This window comes from Engraulis encrasicolus, chromosome 2, assembly GCF_034702125.1.
Source record: "Engraulis encrasicolus isolate BLACKSEA-1 chromosome 2, IST_EnEncr_1.0, whole genome shotgun sequence".
Taxonomy (NCBI): domain Eukaryota; kingdom Metazoa; phylum Chordata; class Actinopteri; order Clupeiformes; family Engraulidae; genus Engraulis; species Engraulis encrasicolus.
In genome coordinates, this window is record NC_085858.1 from 683,085 (window position 1) to 699,946 (window position 16,862).

Sequence of the window (16,862 nt, forward strand, 5' to 3'; positions counted from 1 at the left end):
TTGTCTCACTTTCACACAATGACCAGCAAAGCCTGCCTGCTTGCCTGCCTCCGATTTCCATTTGGAAATGTGATCCAGATGTCCAGACACACTCATGCGTGAGGCAGGCAGGCAGCCGCACGACAGCACAACCTTGTCAAATACAAATTGGCCGTACACACACACACACACCGTACCAGGGCCTACTAGGGCAAACCCACATTCTAAATATATACTCAAGTCAGGCTGGATGACAAACTAACTTGACAAAAGTACTTGCACACACAGGTACTGGATTCATACACACAGGCCAGTCCTGAAGGAAAGTTGGGGAGACACAACAGGAAGCAGACATCGCTGCCTTAGTCCTCCACTCACTCATCATTTCCCATCTTCTATTCTTCCCGTTCACAGCAGAGGAGAGTGATTTTGCAAGATCACTTAGGCACGCCCCGTACTCTTGCTCAATGCCATCCTCATTCCTTCTCTGGAACAGGCGACTAGGGAAGGAAGTTAGTCAGTGACGGTGAGTGAGTTTGTAAGCCTTTATGTGCGTGCGTGCGTGTGTGAGAGAGTGTATGTATGCATGTGTGCATGCCTGTGTGTCTGAAAGATTGAGTATGCACGTGTGCCCGTGCATCAAATAGAAAATGCTTTTTGTGCCATTTCCAGTATGTCTAAAACATGTATACAAGTTTTACATGGTGTTTATCAGTGTATATGTGAGTGGTGCACACAGGTGCCTGTGCGAATGTTGCAATGCAACCATGTGCCAGTTCACAAAGGGTGGAAGCAGGGCGGGCAGGCAGATCCCCTAATCTGTAATGAAGGAGCATAAACACTCGGAGGCGGGTGGAGGGGATCCCTCTCCCTCTTCCTCTCTCTCCCCCATGAAAAACAAGGAAAAGAAAAAGGAAAGGCCAGCCAGGTCTGTGCAGATTAAAGGGACAGTTTGGTCAATTTCAACATGCAGTTGTATTACCCTTGACTTGTCAGTACCTGAGATTTTTTTTCTTTTCTTCTTCAGCCGTTTCTGAGATCCTGGTCATTGTAATGGGGGCAGCTCTTTGTTTACATTTCAAAAAAACATTTTTATTTATTCCCAAAAACATCCAAAAGGTTATAAAACATCAGCAGACAACTAGCAAACAGCAGTACCTTTTGGGAAAATATTTGGACTTGGCCTATGTTTCATTTTTTAAAAATGTAAACAAACGCTGCCCCCATTAGAATTGCTCATATCTCGGAAAGGGCTGAGCCGAAAAATGTGGCATCACCAGGTACTGACAAGTCAAGGGTAGCGTGAGCAATACAACTGCATGTTGAAATTGACCAAACTGTCCCTTTAACATTTTGGCATACCTTTAGCCATACCTTGCATTGCCTCCAGTGCCACTGAACACCCGACTCGTCCTCAACCCTTTCTACCAGTCTTGAAAATTCTAGTGGTGTTTGGGTGGTGTACTAGATAGTGAGCTGCCTTTTGGCTAATGGCCAGGGTTGACTGCAGCAGACTGTGTCTGCATGTGGTTGGTGTGTTGGTGTCTGCGCGTGTGTGCGGATGCATGCGTGTGTGTGTGTGCGTGCGTGCGTTACCTGTTCAGCTGCCTCTCGGCTCATGGCCAGGGCCAGCTGCAGTTGCAGTTCCTCTTCCCCGCTGGTCTGGGGTCGTGCCTGCTCCAGCTCCGACGAGGCATTAGGAGACGTTGCTGAAAAATGTGCACACACACACACACACACACACACACACACACACACACACACACACACACACACACACACACACACACACACACACACACACACACACACACACACACACACACACACACACACACACACCATTAGAATCTCTGTCGTCACTCAGCCCCACCCACCCAGGTCTACATGAAGCACACTTTCTCTTTCTCTCTCTCTCATTCCATCTCAACTTGGCTGTAACTTATATGTCTGTGCTTGAAACACCCCCTCAATCACCTGACCATGTCTCCCTGAGGCTACCAGCAGAGCATGCACAGAAATAAATGCACATGCACACACATGCATGCACAGCCCCACCTAGTGTCTTGGGCCTTCTTCAGTCCTTTGGGCGTGTTTGGGGAGTGAGACAACAGTGGGCTGAATACCCGACCTCTGGAAAGAAAAGTGTGTGTGTGTGTGTGTGTGTGTGTGTGTGTGTGTGTGTGTGTGTGTGTGTGTGTGTGTGTGTGTGTGTGTGTGTGTGTGTGTGTGTGTGTGTGTGTGTGTGTGTGTGTGTGACTGTGTTGAAAGAGGAGTTGATGTCTGTGAACGTGAGTGCACTTTTTTTGTAAGGGTGGGCGTGAGACGGCAGGGCAGCCATCAGAGCATCAACACTGGTTGAGCCAGAAGGGACTTGCAAGCGACCGGGTGGGCGGGCAGGCAGGGAGTCGGGCAGACAGGCAGCGAGTAGCCTACTGATCCACAGCTTCCCCTCCTCGACCAGAATCGGCAGCGTCAGCATTTATGACCTCCTCTGGTCAATCCCCCCCCCCACCACCAATACACACACACACACACACACACACACACACACACACACACACACACACACACACACACACACACAGTCAACCAAATGAGGAAATGAAAGTGTCTGCTGAAGCTAAAGCCTATGAGGGTGGCGAAAGAGGTGGGGGACGACATATTAGTAACGTGCTGATACTCCTAATCCCGATCTGGGCAGGGCTGAGGAAATCATCAAATGCTGACGCAGGGAAAAAACAGGTTAGTAATATAGGTTAGTGTATTTACTTCCAAATGATACTCTACTCTACTCTTCCACTTAAGCAGCCCGTGAGGCACAAAAAAAAGCCTCCGGTGTAATTGGGCTTAGTGGGCAAGTGGATGGGCAGCTTCCATGCCCCCAATCAGAGAGTTAGCTACCATTATATTTTGGTCCAATGAAAAGTAGTCAGTGTACAAGCTTATATGACTTTAAAATTCTCAACAAAAAAAGTGAGTACACCCCAATGCTAAAATTGCATCAGAGAGTCTAAATCGGCTTCAGTAGTCAGTATCACAGTACATGTTGACATGTTTCTTGTGGTGAACTTTAGCAATTCCAATGTCGGCAGCGTTCATGTAGCCTAGCGCTGCACGATTATGGAAAAAAATTATAATCACGATTGTTTGGGTCAAAATCGGAATCACGATTAGTATTAATCACGATTATTGACTTTTATGCAAGAGGCAATAGCATGAAACTTAGGACAGATTTCTGGTCAGAAACGAGCCTGTCAGTATGTTCTGGGCTCAAGCACGCTCGAAGGAAGGTCACTACTGCCACGATTAAATTCCAATTGAAATCACAATTTTGATATCACGATTAATTCACGATTTTCGATTAATTGTGCAGCCCCAAACCATATCGGTAGAGGTGCTCCGATTGCTCGGCAGCCGATCATGATCGGCAGATAATGGCCAAAAATAGCCTGATCGGTGATCGGAAAAATGTGCCGATCAAAAAACCGATCCAGAGATATTAAATTCCTCACGCAACCATTTTGCCTTTACACCTGGCGCGGCCTGCATGTAGGGCCTAGCCTAGGTGCTGGCTCTGCACAGCTGCTGCACCAAAATAAGGCATCTTTACTTGTCTTTAACTTTTTGGAATTCCCTCCTTCATTTTCACCATTTATAATCATATCTGCATCAACAATGATCTGATTTTCCGATCCATGCGCCGTTTACATGACGCTTGTAATTTGCGAATGACGTGTCAGTCTCGCCATGTTCGCTATTTTGAGTTACAGCCTGTCAGCACGCAACAACTAAACGTTTCCAAAACAATCATCAACGGTATTGTTTTCAAAGTTGTAGCCTAATGCACAGCCAGGTCATTAGTTTGTAGTCCCTGCAACACCAAACAGTGCAGAGGGAGAGTGGACGGTGAAACTCAATGAGTCTGTGCAGGGAGTTCTACAATCTATGACAGTGTTACAGAGAAAGAGCTTTCCTCGCAGACACGCTGTGTTGTGCGTGTTGCCTGTTCTTTCAAGTGAAGTTTTTTTTCTTGTTTAGTGTAGAATCTCACGTGTTTCAGTCACAATGTAATTTGCGATAGACTACTTCTCTCCAGTTAGCCATGTTAGGCCTACGTTATAACCTGTGTAGTTGCCTCGGTCAGCACGCGACAAGTTCACGTTGTCCGCACAAGCATGCCAACGTTATTGTTTTCAAAGTTGTAATTGACAGTCAGTCGATTAGTTTGATAGTCGCTGAAACGCCAAACGGCGACAGGTGAGGGGAGAGGGAGAGAGTCAGACCGGTCGCGGAGCACTGCAGCTGTGGACAGTGAGTGACAGAGAGGGGAGGGGCTCTCCTCACGAGGCTGCTCATTTAAAGCGACAGGGTTTTTTTCTCGTATGCAGAAGACGAGAGACTGAGATCCAGGTGTCTGAGCTTCAATTCAATCTTAAATAGTTTAGTAATTATATGCAATAACTTATAAATTGATTAATACTGTAGACTTACTTGTAGGCTATATTACCAACACTAGTCTGAAAGAGCTGCAAGATAATAATAATAATAATGGCCTAATAATAATAATGATAATAATAATAATAGCCTAATAATAGGCCTACATTGTGAAAGCGACATGTGCAAATTAAGATTGATTGGTTTATGGGCAGAAATGGTATTCAATAAGGATAATTAATAGGCTATTAAAAAAAATAGGAAATAATCGGCAATGATCGGTGATCGGCAGATAAAGATTTTTGGTGATCGGTATCGGTGATCGGGCCAAAAAAATGGTGATCGGAGCACCTCTACATATCGGTCACACTACCATGCTTGCCTGTAAACAAGGCACACTTGTCTTTGTACTACTAACTTGGTTACCGCCACACGTGCTTGACACCACCTAAAACAAATTTGTTTCATCTTTGCCACATAAGACCACCAAACAAGGTTCCATCAATCCTTGTCCTCCTTAAGCTAGGTTCACACACATCGCAGCCATTTACTAGCTTCTCGCTTGCTCGCCTACTCGCCACTCTCTCATGGAACGTTCGCTGAAAGTTCCCACGGATTTAACTGCCAATTTACAGGCGAGAAGTACGTTACCGAACTCTGCATTCCAATTGGTTACTCGCTTACTCTCCTTGCTCGAAGTTAAAATATTTTCAACTTTTTTCTCCGTCCCTGTGGACGCCACATTCCTTAATGCAGTGGTGGGGACTTCTTCATTCCAGGGGCCACTCAAAAAATTTTAAAGTCCTACAAGGACCGTACTATGAACACAAACCAGGATTTCCTCCAGCACTTTAGGTCTATCCATATTGAAGGCGGCCACCTTTAGAATAGACCTGACCATCACTAGGTTCCCTGAAAATATAACATAATTGTATTGCAAATGCAAATTCTAAGCTTGCTTTACAAAACATGTCCTATTTCTTGTGAAACTGCACCTATTTGCACTAAGCTTATAGGTGGCAAACATTAAACATTATATTGTGGGCCGGCCTGTGGGCCATAGGCTCCCCACCCATGCATCAATGCTCATTACCCTGCTGCACCAAATGGTGATAGGTTGGCTGTGTGAGCCATTATGGGGCCTTTGCATGACTCAGTGTCAGTGAAGGCAAGTGCTTCTTCCTCTGCCGCCTTATTGGATTAAGGGGACTCAGGCCATGTGCTGCAGGGCCCTGAAATAAACACAGGCAGGCAGGCTCACAGCCCAACCAGACACTGGCCTGGCCAGGACAGGAGGAATGATACACATGCTTAAGACTCGCATGCGCGGCACACACACGCACACACGGAGGGGCTGGCTCAAGATTCATAGAAACCAACGCATGTGGAGAGAATACATACACACATGGGACAGTAAGGGGACTGCTTTCGCAGCTGAGACGGAAAACACAAAAATACACCCGCACACCCACATGACCCACAATGACGACGTACGACAAATACGTTTCTTGTAAACAGATCTCTCTCTCTCTCTCTCTCTCTCTCTCTCTCTCTCTCTCTCTCTCTCTCTCTCTCTCTCTCTCTCTCTCTCTCTCTCTCTCTCTCTCTCTCTCTCTCTCTCTCTCTCTCTCTCTATCTCTCCTCTCTCCTCTCTCTCTCTCTCTCTCTCTCTCTCTCTCTCTCTCTCTCTCTCTCTCTCTCTCTCTCTCTCTCTCTCATACACAAAGACTTTGATGGTTTACCGGAAAGGCAAAGGGGATGTAGTAGAGGCCAGGGGAGGTGGTGGAGAGAGGAGGAGAGGGGGTAGGCCATGAACCATTACAATGCACTTCCACAGGAAGAAATGACAGACGACAGAATTGGGTCCCCACTGATTTAGACGTCCGTTTATGAAAGAGAAAGAGAGACGGGGGAAAGAGAAAGGAAGTGTGTGTGTGTGTGTGTGTGTGTGTGTGTGTGTGTGTCTGTCTGTCTGTCTGCGTGTCTGTCTGTCTGCGTGTCTGTCTGTCTGCGTGTCTGTCTGTCTGCGTGTCTGTCTGTCTGCGTGTCTGTCTGTCTGCGTGTCTGTCTGTCTGTCTGTCCTGTGTGTCCTGTGTGTCTGTCCTGTGTGTCTGTCCTGTGTGTCTGTCCTCTGCAGAGTCAGTGCCAGAGATTGTGAGAATGGCCATATGCCCAAGGTATGTGATCCAAACATGAAACAAAACAGCTCCAATTTGTCTTTCTAGTTTTAGAAATGTACCAAAAACATATATCATGGAGGGACAAAAACACTAACGACGCCAAGTCACCATCATCAAACATGCACAATCCACCAACTTTATTTGCCATGCCAAATGATCCATTTCAGGCATCACGGTGCGCGCTGCAGACCACTGGGCTGCGACGCGGCTATGGACCTAGAATGGGCTAGATTCGAATCGTAGCTCCTCTAGAAAACAAGTTTCATTCTTATTTTCGAGTAGCTAGCAACTTGATATTGGTCATTTAAACTCCTGACAGTATGCAAAGCAATAATCTGACTGCTGCCACCCTTGATATGGTTCTTGATATGAAAAAACTAAGGAAAACAATAAGACCCTGATGGCATTGCACAATGCAAAGTCTATGGGAAATCTCCGCCCGAAACAGTCGAAAAGGCAATATTTCTCCCTGCTTTTTTCATAGCGGATAATTCTCTCTAACTCTCCATTTCCAATTTCCAACCACGGCATGGTTGCCATATCTCTCTCACTACCTAATGAAGGTCTGGAAACCGAATACGTACCAGCAAAAAAAGAGCATTTCTGGAAGTTTCTGGGAATTAAGGGTTTTTTATGTAGAGTTGGAGTGAGCCAATTTTGTTACTTGTGCATTTTTGCCATCTAATCTGACGGGTCCAGGTACCATGTATACGCTAGCTGCATTGTGGCCCATTGCCTTTACATCAAACGGTAGATTCAAGATTCAAGATTCAAGATTCTTTTTAATAGTCCCGAAGGAAATTTGTCTTGGTTTGTTTTTGTTATGATATTTTTACATCAAAGAGCATATTTTGAGGATGGCAATGGCATGAACATTAATAGTTTGTCAGTGGTTCATATCAGCAAAAATAAAGTTGCCACTCGCTACCCTCAACTAACTCACAAGATAGGATTACTGGGCCATGGTCTATATGAACTGACAGTGGGATGGCCACTCCGAATCATCTCCTGTGTTGAACACTCAGGATTGTATGAAACTTCAAGAGTTCACCTTTCCCAATCTAAAATTGGTGTTCACCCATGCAGGTCCAGACCCTCTGTCGGACGGAAATTAGTACAAGGGTGCAGTGAGAGCAGGCTAGGACCTTCTTCTCAGAGTGACCATGGATTCTAGAGCATTGGCACTTGATCAAGAAAGCAAGCGCGTAAGCATCTGACTGCCAGAGCACTGCCAAGGAGTGATTATTATGCCAACAAAGTGCGGAGGTGGCCAGTCGTGACATGGCTGTGTGTATGCGCACATGAGAGAGAGAGAGAGAGAGAGAGAGAGAGAGAGAGAGAGAGAGAGAGAGAGAGAGAGAGAGAGAGAGGCCCAACCTCTCCTCTAGTTGACATTCATAGCAAGAGTCGTGGGGTTGTGAAATGGAATGGGCGTCTCCCTCTCTCAAAGACAAGAGTGTGAGGGCGGCTTGTGAAAACGTAATGGGTGTCTCTCCTCAATGCCCAACCTCTCCTCCTTTCAGTCATAGCTGAAGCGTGAGTCAAAGGAAGATAGCAGCCAGCCAACACTACCGATTACCAAGGCAGGGTTCACTGGAAGCCATTTTGAACCTCCTCCAACCAACCTCTTGCTTTCCGCAGTCGTCTTTTTGTTTTTCTTTCCTCTTGCGACTTCTCTAGAACACCTCAAGTCAGGCTAATCAGTTTTATAAGTCTCGTCATCTCCGTTTCCACCACAGTGTGAGCCATTTGGCAAAATGGAAACTATGCATGGCGAAGGCCGAGTCATAGCGATCGATAATATTTATTATCAGAGTAGGCAGATGACGACTTACATCATACAACCCCTTCTGTACTATCCATAAAACCTTGCCTATGTTTGCACTAAGTCATACCTAGCCTGTGCCAGTGTGTGACAGATCACTTCATTCTCAGCAGGATCAGTAACAGATGATGAGGCTTTCACACAGACACAAAACAGGCTTTAAGTAACACATCTGCAAACAGCTTGTGATTCTGAGACTGAACTTTTGAAAGCTGTGGTTTAGTCTATATTTAAACTTTCATCTGTTTTTAGGTGAGATACATGTGACTGCCGATCAACCGCAGCTCAGAAACACTCTCAGGTGTTTCTTGTACATCTCTTATGTGTGGCAGCTGGCCGTGGGTCAGGGAGGAAACGGAGCGGACATTGGCGGGGGCTGCTTGTCGGTAAACGGTGGCGGCAGTGGCCAACTCCTGCAGGTGTTTCCATCAGCTGCTTTCCATAACGCCAGTGAGACGTTGCCAAGCAACGACTGCCTGCGCCCCCGCCCTCACCACCACTCACCACCCACCACCCTTTCCTTCCTCTGTCCCCGTCTTCTGACTTTAGGGAGCAGTTACCTGGGTAAGATATGCACGTTTCTTTGCTCCTCTCATGTTAACACATCCCACCGTACTTTATCAAGTGTATTTACGCCACACGAGTAATTTCAACCGATTTCTAGCCCTCATAGTTCCCACGGTAGCTAGCTTTTGGGAACCGTCCTGAGGACAAATGGAACGGAACGCAAATAGCCACACGGCTGAGGCATGACTAAACATAGCTGCTGATCTATCTGACTGAGCGCGCTTTGTTTGCTTGTTTGCCCCGAGTTGATGAACCAAGAACCCAGAGTGTTCCTCTTGGCATTTCATGGTTTCCATGTCACCTTCCCTTATATGGTCTCTTAACACAGGGGTCATTGGGAGAGAAAAAAACGAAAATCTAAACTGTCAATCTCTGACCAAGCAACACAAAATTATCTCTAGCCATAGCAGACATACACTTTATTCAAGCACAGAAAAAAAAATGAACCCTGGTTGACTGCATGTTTGCTTGATTGTTAGTAGTAAGCAAAATCCAGGACAGTGAGCAAAGTCTGTTACAGCCGGCATAGAGCACAATATGTGTCCAAAACAGTGACATATTGGATTACGATGATGGAGGTATCAACAATGAACTTCCCTGGCCGCAACAAGCTTGGAGAAATACAGCCAGCTTAGAGTGTAGGAAGTGGATGCTTCCTTTCTGGATTGTCCTGGAATGTTCCAGAACCCTCACACATTTACTGACAGCACTGTGCTCAGCTTCCCCCGACCTCCTTACTGGGTATATAGAGCACAAAACTGATAAGACTGAAAAAAAATGAAGCCACATGCCAAACCAGCCTTTTTTACATCCCCCAAAAGGCTGTGTTGTAACTAAAGGCCAAGTTGCAGAACAATACCCGGAAACGTCTGCAGGAATGCAGAAAATTCCGGCGCTCAGCTCACACCCAGTCTTTCTTCCAGCAGGCTACCCACTCTGCTCAGCTCGGCCCTCCACCCCTGGACTAACCTTCCTCTGGCTCCCTTACTCTCCTGCTAATGACTCAGCTGCTTGGACTTCCGTTTTTGCCCTCAGTCGCTTCTATTAAAACCCACACATGCTTGCGCCAACAATAACACCACCCAACACCACTACACACATGCACAACTACCCCGACAGTTCCCTCCTTCCAGATCCTACCCCTCTCCCTAACCTAATTGCCAAGGTGCTGTCACAGGCAATCTACATTCTCCTCTGACACACACACACACACACACACACACACACACACACACACACACACACACACACACACACACACACACACACACACACACACACACTTTATAAGTGAGGAGGAAGGAAAAGCAAAAAGTTGTGCTAAAGAGATCGACCGCTCTCTTGCTTCCTCCGCCTCACTATTTTCTTCCAGACTCCATTCAGAGATCTTAAGGGACAAGTTAAAATGCGAGAGTCAAGACAAGCTCTTCCCCACTTCCCATTCCCCATTCCACAAGCTACCTCTGCCCAACACTGTAATGCGTTTGTGGCAAATTTTGAAGTCCATACAACAAAATCCCCAGCCAGGTGAGGTCCCCAAGGTGTGTCAGCTGGCTCCTTGCCTTGGCCACCTACTCCTGGGAGCCTGTGGTTCAGCTAGGCCCTCTGAGGCTTCCTCTGTGGCTCCCTGAAAGATGGCCAAATTCTTTTGTCATGTAGGGAAGCGAAGTGGAGTGAAGAAGGGGGAAGGGCGCAATTTGGGTTTCAGGAGAGGGAAGCAGTGGGGGGTTGGTTTGGTTATGTGTGTCTGCTGAGGTGGGTGGGTGTAGTGAGAGTATGTGATCCCCCTTCCTCCCATTTGGCTCAGCAGCACACTGACCCAGAGCAGAGGAGAGATCCATGTCTTCAGGGGGTTCAGGAATGTGCTCTTCCTGTAGGACAGAGGGAGGGAGGTGGGGGGTGCAGTAGGGAGGCCTGCTTCAGGCATGCAGCTTTAATATACACTGCTGCTTCCCGTTTTCATAAGCTTTAGGCAGCAGGGGAGGAGGAGGAGCAAGGGGATGGGGAAGGGGAAAGGGAGTGTGGCGGTGTTGTGAATCTCAGTGCTTGTCCATGCAAAACCATAGCAAGCTCACCAGCTGATATGCTAATTGCCACTGTGACACAGCACTCCACAGCACACAAGTGAAAACTGCACACAATGAAATTGCATTTATGCCTCACCCGTGCAAGAGGGTAGCCCCCAATGCCGCCCCAAGGGAGCAGTGCGGTGGGACGGCACCATGCTCAGGGTACCTCAGTCATGAAGGATTGGGGAGAGCACTGGTTAAAGGATAGCTCCGGCGTAAAATGGAAGTTTCACCATCGATTTCCAATGCCCCAAAATGTATCTAATGATGAGCCATTCCGAGAAATGCAGCGCCGTTATGGAGTTAGCTTATTTTAAGCTTTTTGGCGAATAACGCAGCCAATGCATCACGGCGGGGCCAATTTGTAAATAGTATTTTCTGATGTTCCCACGCTATAACAACCTCAAAACGCTACACACTTCATTACAAAGATCCCGTCAATCAAACCGAGGCACAGAGAAGATCATCGGACCACACAGTCTTTCACTGGCCAGTGTTTTCAGAGGTGCATCACTGTTGCAACTCTCTAGTCTGACCCGGATGCAGGCTACTCCATCAGGTGGCTAGGTAAATATGGTCCGCGTGTGTTCTTATCCCGGCTGCGGCCGTAAAATGAAAAGCTGGAACCCCGACAGTTTTCACCGACTGCCACTGTCTAAACCAGCCATATTACGGGAATGGCTAATAGCATTAGAAGTGGACGAAACTGACATAAAAAACCCTGAGGGATCGCGACTTATTTTGAGAAACCGTTGAACACTTAAGTTCTAACGACTAAAACGTGAGGATATTGGGACACAGAAGACGTCGCCAAATCAGCGAACAAAAAAAACAGTGGGGAGTGGTCATTGCGTTATGACAGTTGAGTTGAATTTGGGAAAAGGCTCACACTATTCTTAATGCGTCGGAAGCATTTGGGCTTAATAACGCTACTCGTCCGTGCCGTCCCGCGGCCCTGTCAGCCCACTGGTGCGAAACTGAAAGTTTTCTGCGGCCCTGGAGGTTGTGCACGCGGCCCAACTTTGGTCCGTGGCCCTATGGTTAAGAATCCCTGATATAAACTGCATTAAAACGTGCATTAATTGTAAAGAGGTCGACATTTCGTTCATGTGATGGGAATTTCGCTACCACTTTGCGCTACGACGTTATTCTGCCACTTGTGTGAACCTTGTTCTGGGCATGATGTTGCATTCTTGTTAAGCTCATCTGATCATTGAAATACCATTGACAGACTATCAACAAAGAAAGGGAGAGAACACGCATGCAGCCTATGTGAGTGCCTTTTTCTATAAATATAAACGGTCATGGCCTGGAAAAAATGTGTATTATAATCACCAATTGTAAACGACTACAAGTAGGTCTATGTCGCAAGTGTATTGTCCCCAGTGACAACTTGCAACCTGTGATCCACATTCTAGTTGGCACGTTATATTGGGATTTCTTTAGGTTATGAAAAAATCAGGAAGTGCGCTCAACCTACGCGACACTAGGTGCCTATGATGAATAAACTCTAAGTTGAAAGAAAGCCAGAAAATTGAACCACTCGTCACTCATCATTCTTTTGAGAGAAAGAGAGGCGCTTGCATGCTTTTTTACCTTCCTTTGAGTCAATGTAATATTTCCCGCAGAACATGTTACTGTGTGAGTACATCAAAAGCGACCAAACCGAACAGGTAGCTGAGATCGTTTATTAAGATTCCCCATAAACTGTATTACTGACATGTTGGATTTAGCTAATCAAGGAACGCCTCCGGCTTGACAAGCTGAAACATTTGGAGATATGAACATTCCGATTGGTTTTCGCTGAACCGGGTCTCTGCTCATTAAGTCTTACATAATATTCACTGATTAACTTTTGAAATTTGATCTGGTCACCCAGTTTTATTCCAAAGGGACGTTGCCAAGGTGCTTGCCTTAGCTACAATGCGATATGGGAAACACTTACTTCTGAAAGCCTGACATGAAGAGAGGGAGGAAGAGGGTGATGATGGTAAACTCATCATACACAGATGGGATGGAGCAGACAGACTGCTTATAAACTCAGACATGTCAGTCAACAGTGATGCCTCAGAGCAGTCCGTCATCGCTGTCTGACAACAACAAGCGACAGGCAACCAAGACTGGCCTTAAAATACTCCAGACTCTCGTGTGAGTGTGTGTGCGCCTGCCCTTTTAGGACATCTCTGCCTTCAGGCCCAACCTCATTCACTTTGAAACACTCAAATCGCTTCATTTTGGTCTCAATTAAATGGACAGTTCTCAATCGCACCACAAACACAACAGGAAACACATAAAAGCTTAAAAAGCCTCATACATACTACTCACATTCCCATGTTTAACAGAAACGCTTCTGAAATAATTGAGATTATCCGCTCAAGCCATAAGTCTCATAAAATGAAAGCTGCAAGTATCGATTGGCTAACAGGACTCTTATCATCACTAATAATTCAACTTGCAATTTACACGTCTACCACGTCATCCATAACCCGATCATAGCAACCTAAGAGAGGTTACCGTATTTTCCGGACTACAAGTCGCACTTTTTTTCATGGTTTGGCTGGACATGCGACATATACTCTGGTGCGACATATATATGTTTTTTTTTCTCCACGGGAGAGCACTATGTGCGCAACTAGGTATTGTGTTGCTTAATACCAAGAAAAAAATGTTACAACTTAGGCTACCACAACAAAAAATAGCATTTACAATGACGACTGAATAGAAATATAGGGCCTACCACCAAAAAAAGTTATTATAGCCTACTGCTGAGTTCAAGCTGAAAGTAATTAAATATGCAGCCGAAAATGGCAATAGGGCAGCTGAACGAAAGTTTGGATGCAATGGAAAACTGTTTGGGGACTGGAGAAAAGCGGAGGAAAATGTGCTGATGAATACAGGACAAATGTGTTCTCGAACAACGCGCGCGCTGCGAGTCAACGGTCTTGTTACGGACTCCATGACATTGCCAAAGAAATGAATAGGACTTTTGCGGAAGTCAGGGAGCTCGTGGATGTATCGCGTTATGCAATGCAATCCCCTCTCGTGGATTTATTTGCGCTATGCAACGCAATCTCCTCTCTATCCGAGAACGAGCGTCTGTTTTATTAAAGACAGTCAGCCGACTTCCAGGTGAAAATCGGTCATTTCCGCGAGTTTCTGAAAAACGAGCACAACGTGACACTACCATAGGCTACACAACATGGATGAAATCCCCCTCACCTTTGATACCGTCATGGGCTGAAGTCTCAGAAAAGGGGGTAAAGAAAGGCGTGCTCTGGAGACGGAACAAGTTGCCTCGAACCCTCCCACGGTCCAAACGCAAAACAAAGCCGAAAATTATGTTGTTCTGACTACAGGGCAACATGGCGCGTTATCACTGTTTCTTCCTCTTTTTCTTTTTGTGGTTTTATGGCGGTTGGCAAACCATCTTAGTTGGTGCATTACCACCACCTCTGAATGCGTTGCCACTGCTTCAGATGCTGGTTTAAAACAATGCCGTCTTTGAGCAGCAGCTTACCATGCGCCAGTTATCACAACATAGATTCCATGGATAGAATAACCTTTCAAAAATGTGCGACGATTAGTCCGGTGCGACGTATATATGTTTTTTTCATCTTCAAAATGCATTTTTGGGCCGTTGCGACTTAAACTCCGGAGCGACATATAGTCCAAAAAATACGGTACTCAACACTGAAATGGCAAAATGGGGAATATGAAATAATTCTGGAAATAGGATTATGAAACATTTACTCTGAAACATTTTCATAAGAGTACTTAATGCCTATTATAGATGCATACTGAACCTAACAAAGCTTAAAGTGGTAGTTCGCTATTTTAGACATTAAGCCTTGTTTTTGTGACTTCTGGGGTGAAGTAGAGATGTTATCATCACAATTTTGACATTTGGTGCTGAACGGAGCATTTGGGTATTCAAGACTGCAGCCCCCCCACCTTTACATTGACTCCAATGAAGCACTGAAGCAATCGATCATAAAATGGCATTGAACTTTCATTTGCAGAGACATGAAACTCACCGAGTGGTCAGGGGTGGACAGCGATACGTTGGCTCGAAAATCACCGCGAAATATGCTTCCAGAGAAGATATATTCATTATTGTCCGTCTTCATTGATTGTATTGGTCTGACTAGTATTACTCCGCGCGACCGGAAATGGGGGTGCGTTTGTTTACGTTACTATCTATGGTTTGTATGCAATCTGTAGTTTTTGTAGCCAGTCCCGCTCAAAGATAGCCGTTCTACCTCGCTCCTTGATGTCTACATAAACAACACACTATCGCTACCTACTGGCTGGATGTCTACTGCTATTCAACGGCGTCTGGGGAAAAATAGGTCCGCTAAATGCTAAACAACAGTTAGAAGGCATATTTTGCTGCAATTTTCGGGTCAATTTATCGCTGTATACCACTGACCACACGGTGAGTTCCATGTTTTCTCAAACAAAAGTTTAATGCCATTTTATAATCGATTGCTTGAGTGCTCTATTGGAGTCAATGTAAAGGTGGGGGGGCTGCAGTCTTGGATACCCAAATGCTCCGGTCAGCACCAAATGTCAAAATTGTGATGAGAACATCTCTACTTCACCCCAGAAGTCACACAAACAGGGCTTAATGTCTAAAATAGCGAACTACCACTTTAAAGCTGAAGTGTTGTACACCATCAATGCTATCGGTAATCTGAAGCTTTAGGGTCATTTCACGTAAAATCAGACACTTTGGGACCCGACCGACACGGATTTCAATCATACTTGCTGTGCCTGTTTAGTAGCAAGGTAGCACCCCAGAAATGCATTTTTGTGAATCTGACACCAATATTAAGGGAGAAACAGACTAGCAAAGGTTTACATGTGAGGGTAGGACACTATGCATTCAGCCTTGATTATATCAGTCAGTGTAAGTCACAAAAGGATGTCTGAGGTATTGTTTGAAAGCTCTTTTCTGGCTCTACAAATTACTCAAACAGCATGGAATACAACAACCTTCAGAATATGAATTATGATGCATTGAAAAATTAAAAATTGAATATCAAAAAAACGTATATTTTAAAATGGCTGGTTTCTTGTCTAAACATAGCCTGTAAGGTCATAAACAACACCTGAAAATGGGGTGTTTGGTTCTTTATTCATTTCAGAGATAATGGGACATAAAGGTTGAAATGAGTTGTAATGAAGTAGTAATAGAGTAGTGTCAGGGACAGGGCTGGACTGGCCATCTGGCATAACGGGCATTTTCCCGGTGGGCCCTGCACCCTCGTCGGTCCCTATTCCAGGTACTCAAAAACCACACGGCTTCTGCCCATTGTCAATGGACACAGTGGAAGCTAGATCATTTTAAGCATTCAGAGAAGGCAGGGTTGAAAGAATAAGCTCAGTAAAGGAATTGTTTAAATGTTCAAGCATCAAAGGGTATGTTGTAGCTGTATATGATGGCAACTAGTGGCTAGCATGTGTTGAGGAATGTATGCCGAACACTGGAGAGGTGAAACTGAACTTCCTGCATCCTCATGGACCATCCGCATCCTTCACATATTCTGATAGACATACTGTCATGTGATATTACTATGATATCACCATATTATTACTAGGTGATTTGTATGATGCCATATTATTTGTCCTATTGTCTCTGAAATGAATAAAGAACCAAACACCAGCATTTCAGGTGTTGTTCATGACATTGCAGGCTATGTTTAGACAAGGAACTGGCCATTTTAAAACATACGTTTATTTGATATTCAATTTTTTATTTATGATAATTCATATTCTGAGGGTTGTTGTGTTCCATGCTGTTTG

The 16,862-nt window shown here is 45.4% G+C and overlaps 1 protein-coding gene across 3 annotated transcripts in view; it reads right to left on the reverse strand.

The window, feature by feature from the left end:
* Nucleotides 1-16,862, reverse strand: part of epn2 (epsin 2) — a 46,121-nt gene that overhangs the window by 16,712 nt on the left and 12,547 nt on the right. For all 3 annotated transcript variants that reach the window (XM_063219264.1, XM_063219255.1, XM_063219272.1), the window contains exon 3: nucleotides 1,576-1,688. In XM_063219264.1, the coding sequence (XP_063075334.1) occupies nucleotides 1,576-1,688 (113 nt within the window). The remainder of the gene's footprint in view (nucleotides 1-1,575; nucleotides 1,689-16,862) is intronic.